This window comes from Perna viridis, chromosome 1 (assembly GCF_037379345.1).
Source record: "Perna viridis isolate PV_CMFRI_1.1 ecotype Kerala chromosome 1, ASM3737934v1, whole genome shotgun sequence".
NCBI lineage: Eukaryota > Metazoa > Mollusca > Bivalvia > Mytilida > Mytilidae > Perna > Perna viridis.
Window position 1 is genome coordinate 21,770,374 of NC_142445.1, and position 14,223 is coordinate 21,784,596.

The window sequence follows — 14,223 nt, forward strand, 5'->3', positions numbered from 1 at the left end:
GGCTCCACAAGGATTTATGGCCAGTGGAGATGCCTACAACCAACAATTTGATGCTGTTATATCAGATTTCAAAGATAATGTGAAATGTGTGGATGACACATGTTTGTTGGCAAATTCCACTGGAGCAGCATTCTTTCAAGCATTTGAACGGCTGGACCTGAGTGCTCACAATGGGATTACTCAGTTCCAATTTGCCCAAGGCATTGTTGATTTTGCAGGGCTTACAATTATCCCAACTAACATGCGACCAAGTTCCAAATTTCTTGATGCCATTAGCAACTTCCCAACACCAACTGATATCACTGGTGCAAGACCTTGGTTTGGGCTAATTAACCAGGGAGCATATGCATTTGCTATGACAAGACAGATGAAACCATTTCATGCTCTGTTGAAACCTTCTACTACATTCCATTGGACAGATGAGCTAGAGAAATTATTTCAACAGTCAAAAATAGTCATCATATAGGAGATGAAGGAAGGGGTCCATCTGTTTCATCCTGAGCATATGACATGCTTGGCTACAGATTGGTCTAAAGATGGCATTGGATTTATGTTGATGCAGAAGTACTGCAACTGTGCTAGTAAGATGGGTGGAAACTATGCCTAATTGGCAGTAGATTTACACATCCTGCATAAAGTAGATATGCTCCTATTGAAGGTGAAGCTTTGGCTGTCGTGTATGCATTCCACCAAACACGTTATTACATCCTAGGATGCAAAGACCTTAAAAAATGTCCGAAAAACTTAAGATGGACTGACTGATGGGTCAAAAACATTATACCCTTCCCAACTTCATTGTGTGGGGTATAATAAATAATTGCTGACAATTTACAATTTTTTTTCACAACCTTTTCATCTTTTTGTGATAAGTGAAAGAAAAATATACTCATAAAATAAGTTGGTTTACAATATATTGTATATGTATTTTGTATGTAAATTTTGAAGAGTGAACAGCTCCAAACAGCATTTGACATTTGAAATTCACTTTAGACACTGTAAACAGCCATCTTATGTACAAGAATCTTTATGTGTTGTGGAAAAAGTAAATGACAATGCAAAATTTGATAAGACCACAAAGGACAAAGGTCAACAAGTTTTAAAATTAGGGACTATATGAGTATAACACTATAAATTCCTCAATAAAAATAAGACATGTATATCTGGAGTGCTGTGGATTCCTCTTAATCGCATACCCAATTTGTCAGAAAAAAATATGCAATTAACAGGATTATGCCGTTATCAGGAATGTTGAATTTGGTATGGTGTAATTGTCTTTTTCTCCTATACATCTTCCTGTTCCTATATAAACAAATCTAGGGTATTGATTAAATCAACATAATGTAATTACAAACAACGAAATAAAGTTATATGGTTTTTTGACTAATTTTACTATAAAAACATAATATCAAAAAGTTGATTTAGTTGGTTTATTCACGTTTCTCTAACATTTAATTTTTAGACTAAAACAACATCAATTAAGATTAGGGATTGTGGGGTCCTGAAAAGGGTTTGATAGTTAAAATTCACCTGTATTCTACCTTTTTTAACTAAGTAAAATACTTTCTCAATTTTTTGCTTGTTTGATCACAGAAATGTTGTTTTTTGTTTAGTTTCTGACTTTCTATTTTTTTTATATTGAAATAAGACAAATATATATTATAATTATTGTATTACAAATTACAAATATATCGCAGTTATTGCATACACATGTAACATATGATAAAAACAATGCAAAATTAACAAAACATGAAGCACTTTCAGAGATACATTGAAAGCATAGCACAAAGTCAATTTCAAACAATTTATCACCACCAAACTACCATACTTATACAAAAGGATGCCTGGTCTGCATAATCTTGAGCTGTCATCTGTTGGTTGAGGAATACGTCTTTAAGGATGGCAAGTCTGTTGTCGATGTTTCGGTATTTCTTCTGCATTGGTCTTGCTGTTGCGCCTGCTTCTACCTGTATCTGGTTGGCTCATGTATTTGCTTGTAATTTTTGGAGCAATTCTATCAATTTGTAAATGTTTGGATGGACGTGTCTAATGAGTTTCTTCAGCGTGCCATCCTTCTAAGTCTTTTGTCTTGTCCCTCCATTCAGTATTCAATTACATTGTCGGTGAAAGCTGTTGTGTCGATGTTGATGCCTTCTGCGTCTTCTAATGAGCTGAACCAAACATCCTTTACCAGGTCTGTTGGGATAAGTGGGAGTACGGCTGTTCGTCTCATCAAAAGTCGCAGGTCGTCATTCTCTTTGTAGGCTGTTGCAAGTCAAAGTTTCTGTGTTTGCCAGCAAATACACTGAGTATAGTAGGAGAAACAGCTCTTGAGTGACACGGAGAGAAAAGCCCTCTGTGCGGAGCTGCCAGTAGCAGTCTCGAAGTCGGTGCAGAAAGTTGTAGTCCTTGTTGCTGGCCAACGGTCTCGAGTCGGTTGAAGAGCCGGTCGTATGTTTGTTCGCTCTTTCCAAGAAGGAGGGAGAATACTAGTGGGTACATCACATTAAACCATTAAACTCAAGTCTGACTCTGCCAAAATTAGTGGTACAAAGTTCACTGCAAGCATTACATTTGCCATAGTTGTCACTTTTTAATGAACCTAAACTGACAGACAAATACATTGTCATACTACAAGGCATCAATGAGTTTTGCTCAATCTTTCATGTGAGCCATGAAGAATGCATTTACTAGATTTCTTGAAAATTGTCCCAATTAGATAAATAATTTTAAAAAAAAATATAATGACACAAATTCCACGAATCATGAAAATTGAAACCAGTTGATTAATAACTTGTAATTAATATTAATCAGGTATATATATATTATATTTGATGACTATTGTAATTAATTTTAATAAAATTGTATTGCCTAAACAAATTTTAAATTATTTCAATTTCAAGAAGAATTCAAATAATTACCTTAGAAAAGACAGGAATTTATTTTTTTTTTAAATATGTATTGTTTTAATATGCTAATTTCTTCTTGCAAAGCAGAAAAAAAATTAAAAATATTACATTATTATTGTGTCTGTAGTCAATGAAATCATTAAAAAATATAATCCCACATTTTTTATTGGAAAAGGTAAAATACAGGTAAATTTAAACTATCAAAACCTTTTGAGGACCCCATAATCCCTAACCTTAATTGATGTAGTTTTAGTCTAAAAATTAAATGTTGGAGAACATGAACACACCGAATTAGTTACACCTTTCAATTAAGTAATTGTTAAAAATACATTGTTAAGGCAAGAAAGTGTCAATTTTTGCACCATTTTGGAGATGGGGAATGATTTGGTACTTGAAATTTTGCTATGCAGTTAACAGAAATATGCAATAATCTGGTATGCAATTCAGTGGAATCCATCTTCTTCTTCCTATAAAGTTCATACCTCAGATGTCTGAGTATTGTCAAATTTGGCTATGTACACTATTTTCTACATCCTCTGTAGTACTTTATTAGTTTGAATATGAAAAGTGACTAATGGTTTTAGATCCTGGCTAAGTCTAGAGCTAAAAAAACCTTCCTTATACATGCATCAAGAGTGAATCTTGGATACAAGTATGTCATGAATGAAGGTGATTTTGATGAATTGACAAAAATAGCTCATCAGCAGACTTACTGTCATACATGTATTTAAAAAAAAGAAGATCACTTTTAGGCATCCATGTTGGCTCCAATTTCTTAAAATTTGAGGACAGTTGCCAGCTGGTGATTTTTATGGCTGAATTCTAGAAGCCAGAGCAACACCTGTATTATCTGATTGTGAAATCAAAACTTTATTTCAATACTGTCAGAAATTTCAAATGACCTGTCTGCAGTAATTAGTAAAAGAAGGACCAAATGTCTATTGCTGCAAGGAGCTTAATATTGAACCTACTTGTTCTTCCTTCTGTGTGTATGGTACTGCATATTGTCTATGTAATCTTGTAGCTCTTCTTGATCATCCTGCAGTAAAAACATATCACACTGAAGAACCATCTACATTTTTCAACAAATTTTTGTTGCAACATGTATTTATAACAATTTGCTTCACAATTTGGATATTAAATTAGCCCTTGGAACTAAGGAATTTCCATTCCACCCATATTAAAATGGTCAGCCAGTTATATTGTTTGCAAAAAAATTGAACTCCGAAATAGGGCTATTTCCGCCGTTGAAAATTTCGAAAAATGTCCAAGAAAAGAAAATCCCAAATAAGATTAACTATTTCCCAATTGGTAGTCAAAGATTGGGATATGATGTTTCTGTTCAAAATTACAATGAATAATTTTTTATGACTTATCTTTTTCTTGATATCCTCCATAAAGTATAAAATTAATTCTTTGAACTATAAATTAAAGGTTTTGCACGGTTATTCCAAATTTCCCAATTTAAAAAATTACACAATATTTTCCCAACAAAAAGGGATGAGGTAGTTTTGAAAAAGGCCAACAATATCGTTGGAAGCAAGTTTATCCATGATGTGTTTTAGAATTAGTTACCTGAATCTGTTTTAGTTTCTCTAGCCTTTCACTTTGGTGGTTTGATTCCTTCTTTGGTAGCTGTTTCTCTTCATGTGCTACCTGCTCATATGAAGCAGGTGCACCAGAGGGTTGATTACACAGCCAAGGCCTGATTTCATCAAAATATACCAAATCATCAGGATCATCACGGGATTCAAGAAACTGGTTCCATGTGTGAAGTGAAAATCTGTCAGCATGGAACTCTCTAAACAACATCAAAGCATCTTTTAATGATATTCTGTTAGTTCCTCTGTAGTCTAAAGCCTGAAAGTCCCAATAAGCTTGCTCCTCTATTGAACGCCTGCGTTCAAGTTCCTCTAAAACAGCAACAAAGTATTCCCTGGGAATCAGTCCTTCTTTTCCACATACTTGTTGAACAGCTGTACTTACTTGGTCAAAGGATACTGTACTGTAGTAAATGGATTGGTAAAATTCTAGCAGTTGATCAGTAGTTATAAACCCTTTGCATGATGGATCTAAATTACTAAACACAGACATGAAGTCTTGTAGACCCATCTTTGATGCCTAATCCTATGACCTACAAAAAATACAGTTCTAGAATGAATTAATTTCAACTTTCCTCAACACTTTACTTATAACAGTAATTTCATTGTATACTCAAATTCACCTTCTGAAGTTGTTTTACATTTTTTTGTATTTATTTTTTCGTTACTTATCAGTTTCTTTCAAAAATTATTATACTGTAAAGTCGCCATCTTGTTTCTATGGATATTTTGAGATGTTCCCTATTATATCACAACTGAAAAGCGATTGTGTCACGATTTCCTGTAATCATTCCATAGAAAAAAAAATATGGATTTATCTTGATCTTTGAGGTAAGAACAAGAAATAACTGTAAGAGAATTGCAGTACAGAATAACATGAATAAAATAGCAAGTTCGTTTTAAAGGAACTGATATGTAATGCAAAAATAAATAAAATAAAAAAACGTATAACGGCAAATTTGAGTATAGTTGAAATATCACACAGTCATCTATATATCAGATTAACAATACTCATGCATGTACAGTTAAATGGTTAACTAGTTTCATTTAGGTTTTCATAATGCATGAACTTTACAGTAGATTATTTTTCTCTTTGCTTTATATTTTATTGTTGAAAACCTTAAGAGTTTTTTTTTCACAAAATTTAATTTAAAACAATTTACAGAGCTGGATGGGGTGTCTGTTTAGTTAAGACTTTCACACCAATTACAATAGTGTTACAGACAAAGGATTTTATAATTAAATCACCAAATTAAAGTTAAGATATGGTACTTTCATGTGCATAGTTGCATCAAATCTATGAAACAGTGACGTTTTGCAGTTTGTTTTTTTATTGCTTACTAAACCATGACCCTGTCTTGTCAACTTGAGAAATATATGATGATTCCATGCATGCTAACAAAATTGTATGTAGGTGTGAATAAAAGAATTATTTCAATTCCTCATTTTTTTTTCAAATTAAAGACCAATGTATTTTGAGAATTTTTACCACCACTTTTTATTAACAAATCTATTTTAATATCTTCAATAAAGTTAAAAGTATACATCTTCACCATTTCTTTTCCTTGGCATTTGATGAAATGACGAAATGTACTTTAAATTGAGCCAAACTCTACTTTTAAAATTAGGCAGATGTGACATTGCACAAAAACATAGGCTGCTGGAACACCAGTTGCACAATTGTATATGTACTCAGTTGACTGACTTCTACATCCTATTTCATCAGATTTTAAGGCTTACAATTTACATGCAAAAATATATATACAATTCACGGTCAGATAAAAATTACAATGGAATAATTAATCAATTACATCAAATTTCACTTCCCGACTTCCACTTTTTATTGCACACTGTCAAATCTTTTTTTTTTGTTGTTGTTGTTGTTTTATTATTTATTTTTTTTATTTATTTTATTATTATTGTTATTATTATTTTTACAGGAAATGAAGACATCAACATCAAGAATTCGGGGGATGATTGATAATTTTACTCGACCTCGATTTTGTGCCATTCTTTAAATAAAATATAACATACTCGCAAACTTACACAAGGCAATCGGCCATTAAACGTTGGTTAAACCTACTTTTCGACTTCAAATAGGTTTTCCACAGTCAGATCCGCCATATTTGTGTACATTAACCACCAAGGTTGCAACCAATCAAAAACATCGTTGCAAGTGCTCGTTTTAAGGCAGTCGAAATTTTAACGGGACGAATCCTGAGTTTTACTAAAAAAACACAGGAACTTTTGGTTCATTGTATACATACATAAGCGGGCCCAAACTGACTTGTTTAACGTAGTTTTTTATTTAAAATATTGAAAAATACTCAGGAAGCGACACAGTTCAATAATATTTATAATCAACAAAAGTTTATTGTTTTTAACCTGTTTCTGAGGAAGATATATGGGGCCCTGGGTTAGGCTCCCCTTTTTGTATTTTTTTGGGGGGGGGATTCGCCACTGGTAGACCGGTTTATCTACATCTGTTACCGTAGGTTTATACGAGAACATAGAAAACTGTATATTACAAATAACATGTTAAAGCACTGCTGCAGGGAGTGTATATTAGATGTAATATAAAGTCCCTGGTTAAAGACCTATGTCGATTTTCGTCTTTTATGTATAGTTTCACTTCATTTTACAGCTTGCTTTAAATATGGTATATGTTTTGCTCATCATTGAAGACAGTGTGGTGACCCGTGGAAGTTTAGTTGTTCGTTGCTTGTCGTAAGGTGGCAATCGTACCGCATCTCCTATTCAAATAATATGAATATAGTCATTACATTAAAACATATATCCCGGCAAGCACATGCATGAAAAACATAAAGGCGTCTGAAGCAAACAAATATAGGCAATGGATATAAGCACAGAATACAAAAGCAGTAAGACGGTGATAGGTCGGACTCAAGGTTGCAAAAGTTCTAATGTCCATATGCAGCGATTTTTTTTTTTTTCAAAAGAAGAGGTTCTTACTCCTTGGATAGGCGTAATGGATCACTTGCTTTCATTCAGTCTTAACACTCCCCTTTTAAAATACCAACCGAACTGCTTGCTTACAACATTTCCTAGTGTTTTTTTTTATTTTTATATCATTTAAACAGTGTTTGAACTACATGAAGAAAGATTGTGGGAGAGAAGTTTATCAATTAAAATTTCATATGACAGGCAGCCAAATAGTGATTTTTATCCTCTTCCAAAAGTCTGAGCAGATTGGTTTTGCATCCGTACTCGGCATGAAAACACATAGATAGGGGTTATTATGTTTTTTTTTTAAAAAGTCAGTCGATTGGATCTCTAATACCTTAAAATATATATATATATATATATATATATATATATAAGATTCTGAAAAATTCCCAACGATGTTAGAACTGTCAAATTTGCGAAGCAAATTTTTGGTCGTTCCCTCCGCGGGACTCGAACTCGTACCGCTGTGACATCTATGGCAACACCACCTGCACTAAGTCCAGCACCCTAGACCACTCGGCCAGCTAGTCTATAAAATATAGCTTTCGCTGGGCGGGTCATTCCTCCTCGTAGGATTAATCTAGGGCTGTAACTTAGTACACGATGTATGGTAGTACGGGACAGTTCATCTAGGTGTTATTACGTAGGGTAGAGGATCAAATTAATGATGCATGTATCAATTTGATCCGATTGAGCAGTGTAGCGAACAGAGTCGTCACATTCTGAGACGTTGTATAACATTGATTTGTTGTGACATGCATCATTAATTTGATCCTCTATCCTACATAATATCTAAATGAACTGTCCCGTACTACCATACATCGTATACTTAGTTACAGCCCTAGATTAATCCTACGAGAGGGAATGACCCGGCCAGCGAAAGCTGGCCGAGTGGTCTAGGGCGTTGGACTTAGTGCAGGCGGTGATGCCGTAAATGTCACAGCGGTACGAGTTCGAGTCCCGCGGAGGGAACGACCAAAAATTTGCGTCGCAAATTTGACAGCTCTAACATCGTTGGGAATTTTCCAGACCTTTGTATATATATATATATATATATATATATATATATATATATATGTAAAATTGACAAAGAAAATGGCAAATAATGTCCTGGCACCCCCATTTTTGAGGAACCTCGCCTAGACCCCTACGTTTCAAAGTGTACCATAGACTGGTACTAAACAAATGAAAATGTTTATTCATAAATCTATCTACACTAGTTAAAAATATTCTTCAGTTCAAGTGAAATTCAAATTAATGAAAATGTTGTTTCGTTTCTAAACAATGCAACTTACCTTTTTGGTTTTGTCTTTTCATTTGTAACTGGTTTTATACGAGAATAAACCGATACTACATCGGTAGTCCAGATTAATTTGCCATAACTCTTAGCGTCATTCTAATTCAAACTTAACAATCATATTGTACTATGACAATTGTTCTTGCATCTTTTAAGTGTTGCCCACATTAGCCTGTACAAATATTTATATAAATAAATATAATAAATGTGGCTTTTGTAACAAGTTCGGAGCGAGGTTATCAAACAACCATGATATCTTTTCTTTTGTGTACGACGCACCACCCTCCTGAAATGGAGCAATTATGGACTCAAACACATGACTAGGGCGAATGAGTTAAATTGAACGTGGTATACAACATTTTGAAGGATTTAGTGCTTATAATTGTCTCTAAATCCACTTAAAAATTTAACAGTCTAAATGATTGTCTACTTGTGGATACTAGTATTCTTCGGCATTCTTCACGACCATTTCTCACAAGTTTGTTTAAAACCTTTAAATAAAATCCAAGGATAACTAAAACGGCAACTGAAAAAATAAATGCAAAGAAAATATTATTTAAAAATGAAAAAAAGGACACGATGACTTGAAGTTATAACAAACGCGTATATGTACAAGTACTTTAAATTTTACAAAAGCTGTTGTGTAACAGAAATTAATCTCGGTCAATGGTATGTCGAGTGTCATTGAATACTAACTATAGAACAGACATTCATAAGTTTCTAAGTAGTTAGAATGGATTGCGTGCAAAATAAAAATAGATCTCCCAGAACTCCTATGTGGTTGTCATTTAGATTCATATCAGGGTCGTGTTTCACTATTCAAGGTTTTCACACATGAAATTCCAGTTTCTACATACCTCTTACCATCTTAGCATGAATATGTAACGATCAACAAAAAAAAACTTTTGCCGAAAGAACTACCTGTCTTTTGTTTTGTTTTTTGTTTTTTGTTTTTTGTTTGGTTTTCAAAACATCATCAAAACTTTGTATCAAGCATATCTTCGTTTCGGACCGCAAGTTTGTCAATATAATGGAACAATTAAGGCCATTTTCTGCTTGGCTTGCTTTTACGCGGTATTTTAAGTCAAAACATAAATAAACCAATAAATATAAAAAATATTACTTTTATGAAAGGGAGGCCATTGAACTACATTTAAAGTGACGTACCAAAATTTGGTTTGTGTAGTTTTTTTTCCACGCTTCATCAGGAAACAATTGCAATCGCTTTCAAAGTGTGTGGACGGAAAATGTACAGTGTATTTGCAATCGATTTTCTCGCACTCGATTTCATTTATAGATTTAGTGCAAAAGTTGAGGATGGCAAAAAATTGTAAATGTGAATTGTTTTAGCTAGACAATGGCCAGGGGACTTTTCGCCAACACACAGGGGCTTCCTCCCACTATCAATTTATGCAATTCTACTAATAACTAACCATTCATGGTTATATATTAGTGGTGCTGCATATTTGAAAGTGGCAGCAAGCCCCTGTTGTCAACCATAAAACTTAAAACTTTTATTGATCTAAGCTAGTTTGTTCAGAATTATAACTGGCGTATTTAAGAATTTGGAATGGGGGTTCCTGAGGGCCCAATGCTTTTATTTGCTCATTTTTTACCACCTCGTAGATCCGCCCTATGAATTTGTATGGTGTTGGTTTGGATGGATTGAAGCACTTCCTGCATTGAAACAAAAAAGCGTACAAGTAAATCTATTGGTGGTGCCCTTTTGCCGCATTCTTTAGATTATTGCAAATTTTCATTATGCTTTAAATGGCAATTCAGGTTACTATTTTTTTTTGTAATGTTATTTGAAAAAATCAAAGCACCGGTTAGTGTGTCAATATAATTACTTCTTTATGTACAATCCAATTGCTATTAACCCAAGAATTCTTTCATTTCGTTCATTTCACCTTCCTTTCAAACAATGCCTTACTATATAGCAAAAAGTGTGTTTTATAATGAACTTTATTCACATTATACCTGTTTATATTTTTGTGACATTTGAACACGAGTGGTACATGTAATATCGTTTTGTTTGGACATGTAGAGTAAACAACATTAACTGTTTTACAGCTTACACAAAAGATTTGTCATAAATCAAAATGTCGACTTCTCCCGTCTTGTCGTTTTTCATCGTAGGGTCGATCTCCTCAAGCATCATATCAGTCTCTTTAGATTTATGTACATCGTCCGTCATAATAACAGCGGGAGAGTCGTGAGTATTTATCGTACTTCTCGAATCCACTCGTATATCAGCTATAAGCCATGATTGGATGTGTTCCTCTATTTTACGCTGAAACTTGCTTATAAAGCTTAGATTGTTAGGGTCGACGGTTACTGGTTCTGGTTGTTTAAATAAAACAAACCTCAGCATATACGGCAAGAATCCACCGGCTAGTGTTGCAAACATCTGGTTGGTAGCAGATATTCCATATTCATCTCCAAATGACAAAATTACAATTACCACAAAAAATAAGAAAATGCAGATAAGAATGAATCTTCGCATCGCACGCAACAAGCTACCGACTAGAGGTCCTGGAACGCCAGCTTGTTCTAAGTAACAGGTATCAAAGAAAAACTTGGATGTAATATATGGCGTGTCGTTCTTGTCCAAAAACAAGATAAGTCTCTTGATTTGCCACTTCAATCGTTTATCCTTGATGTAGAGAGAAATTGGTTTGTCATCATCACCATCTACGTCATCTAAGCTTGCTTGAAAAGCGGTGTTTTGTTGCAGTTCATGGTTAATTTTTGTAATTTTTTCAACTTTTTCCCTCATTTTGTCAACTAAATAACCGTTAAGGAATTTGTTGAATGACAAATACTCTTGTGTTACTGTGCTGAAGCAGTCTCTTGCATAGAACCCGAGCAGAAACACCAATGATATGTATTTCAGGGTATGAGACGCGTTTATGATAATCCCAATTAGTGTGTACATCAGAACTTCGACGAGAAACAGGATGCATTCCATAGATAGAACGACGAACGACATGATTGTCAGTAAGCATGCAATAATTACCACCAGTTGCAGGATTCGATTCTTGACCGATATTTTCTCAGGTCTTTCCATTGACTCTTGCGAAGTTAGAATGTCCATTCGGAAAATGCGGTGAATATAGTTCCAGAATTGCCGCAATCGTTTTGCGCATCTGATGGTTAGACAATTTCGACCATATGGCACGAGGTATGCAACAAAGTAAATGCAGAGTCTTACGAGTATGTTGACAGTCGGTAGGCAATAAAACGCCAATGTTACAACGACTACTGGTATTGCAGCTATGTAATACAGCCATGCAAACACTATCCCGAAAACACCACATTGTTTAAAAGGGAAAAGTAAAATCTGCACAGACCAACCGATAGCGCTTCGTGTTGAAAGCTCTCGCATGTCACGCAAGCATTTCCGCATTACGCTTTTGAGCGTCCCTTTCACTTGTGCACTTATAATTCCAAATATAAGAACATCAACGACGAAAATGCAATAACATACAACAAACACCACATGAACCGGTGTCAGGTACCATGTCAGATCACCATTATAAGATAGAGACAAGCTTCGCTGACTTGCTGCTTCCTGTCTTTGTAAACGATCATTTTCCTCGTATTCAAAAAAGAAATGAAGGCGTACGACCCAAACTTTTCCTATAAATATATACATGACCAAGTGCATTAGCTTTTTGAGTATTTTGTACCAGGGTATGATCCTATTACATGGCCGACATGGTCCTAAGACATTGCTATGACAACAGTCTTTCATTGAAGGTTTCTTACGAATCTCGCAATCGATTAAAGATGAGCGTAATGATTCAAATAAACCAACAGGAACGTAGTTGGACGCCAAAAGGCGCACCGATTCCGTAACAATATGGATTTTGTTAACCGTCATGTTGTATGTGACATTAGAAGCCATATTTTCAATTGTCTGTTTGAATTCTGGCATTTCATCAAAATAAGACATTGGAAAACTACGTTGTTCTTTCGATTTGATCGATGTCTTTTTCACGGTTAAAATAACGGGTTCTCGAAGTTTATGTTCATACACAGTCGTTTGGTATTTTTTTCTATAAAGCTTTGACGGAATCAACAGTGGGCTGTACATTATGGCGAAAAAGTTCATAACAAATATACACAAAAATAAAATTGTCAAGTACTTATCTGATTTCAGCTCCTGACACACAGTTTTTCCGGTTAAAGATTTATGACAGCATTCATAGTAAAATAATGCCTTTTTGTTTCGAGGAACTATTTGTAAGTTGCAAATATGTTGATTGGCCTTCAGTGTTTCGCTTTCTGACAAGTTTTTACTCGGCAAGTTAAACTTGTACAAAAGAAATGTCCGTAAAGTGTCGGCTACAAACGATGCATTTTTGCTCGTCAAACAATCATGCGGATTTTGAGTCAGTTCTACGTTAAGCATCTCTGTACCAAGACTCAAAGATGTCAATGAAAACACCTCATATTGCGGTCTCAATAAAAGTAGACTTCTTCCATGTCTCCCCAAGGTCCATACCCACGAAAGAGGTCGGTAAACCTGACTCGTCTCCTCTTCCAATAAGGGTCCAGTGAAATTTTTAAAGTTGAAATAAATGTAGATAACTTTAGAACCATCATTAGCTATTTTATCAACCTTTGAAGCTATTTTCGGATCAACAGTCGAAATAACACAGTACTGATCCATTCCATATTCTGAACTAAAGCTTTTATCGATTGTGACATTATTTTTGCCTCTAACATTCACCACAAGTGCACAATAAAATAGCAAAATTGAAAGAAAGTTCGACATAGTGTAGGTGTTGTCATATGCTACACAAATTTAAGATAGTATACCTTTGGTATGTTTGTATTTATATTTATACATCCAAATGTGAGTTCACATTGAAATCCCAAGTACAAATAAAACCTTCAAAGAGAGAGTAACACGCTACAATGAGTTAAAAATAGAGTTTTAAAATTCCCGTTATCCTTTCCAGTTCAATAGACTTCAGTAAACATTGACAGTATTGCTGGCTTTTTATAGTCTTTAAATTTATAACCAGTAACCTGTTGAACAAAAAGAAAAATACAGATCAATGTCTAAAGGCAGATTTTTAAATAATAAAGATAAAGTTATCTTATGGTGTTTGTTGTAATTACGGAAGTAAATATAATATAATTACCATTGATTTCAATAATTATAATCCTTAGGGTATATACTTTTAACAAGTCTACCGTGACTAAACCTGCTTAATTATTCTTTTAAAGAAATTCTACTATATTTTAACTAAATGCTTACGACGATAACGTAGATATCAGGAGTGTACTATTGTTTCTTCATTATACACATACAAATCAACAACGTTAATTGTGGTATAAATGTTATCTGGAATTTCGAGATCACTGTAGTACTATTTTCCGTTTCGAGTGATATTCAGTCCTGTGGAGTGAGGGTTTGCTCGTGTTCATTGAAGACCCA

The 14,223-nt window shown here is 34.3% G+C and overlaps 2 protein-coding genes across 8 annotated transcripts in view; both read right to left on the bottom strand.

Moving 5' to 3' along the window:
- The window catches only part of LOC148627775 (uncharacterized), a 63,245-nt gene extending 54,203 nt beyond the window's left edge, over positions 1–9,042 (bottom strand). For 5 of the 7 annotated variants that reach the window (XR_015921515.1, XR_015921512.1, XM_088578553.1 and 2 more), the window contains exons 1-3: positions 6,554–6,674; positions 4,482–5,040; positions 3,878–3,945 (exon numbers count right to left, since the gene is read on the bottom strand). Coding sequence is in view for 3 of the 7 variants with exons in the window: in XM_088578553.1 (XP_088434679.1) it covers positions 3,878–3,945; positions 4,482–5,018 (605 nt within the window). In the remaining 4 variants the exon portion in view is untranslated. Of the gene's footprint in view, positions 1–3,877; positions 3,946–4,481; positions 5,041–6,553; positions 6,675–8,769 lie in introns of those variants that run through there. The other 2 variants (XR_015921513.1, XR_015921514.1) reach the window with 2 other exon arrangements.
- A 1,676-nt stretch (positions 9,043–10,718) lies between these two features.
- LOC148627777 (uncharacterized) lies at positions 10,719–14,183 on the bottom strand. The gene is made up of 2 exons (XM_088578570.1): positions 14,044–14,183; positions 10,719–13,811 (listed from the first exon to the last, which is right to left on the bottom strand). Exon 2 carries the CDS (start codon positions 13,552–13,554, stop codon positions 10,846–10,848), a length of 2,709 nt encoding a protein of 902 aa, XP_088434696.1. The 5' UTR covers positions 13,555–13,811; positions 14,044–14,183; the 3' UTR covers positions 10,719–10,845.
- Positions 14,184–14,223: the final 40 nt, after the last annotated feature.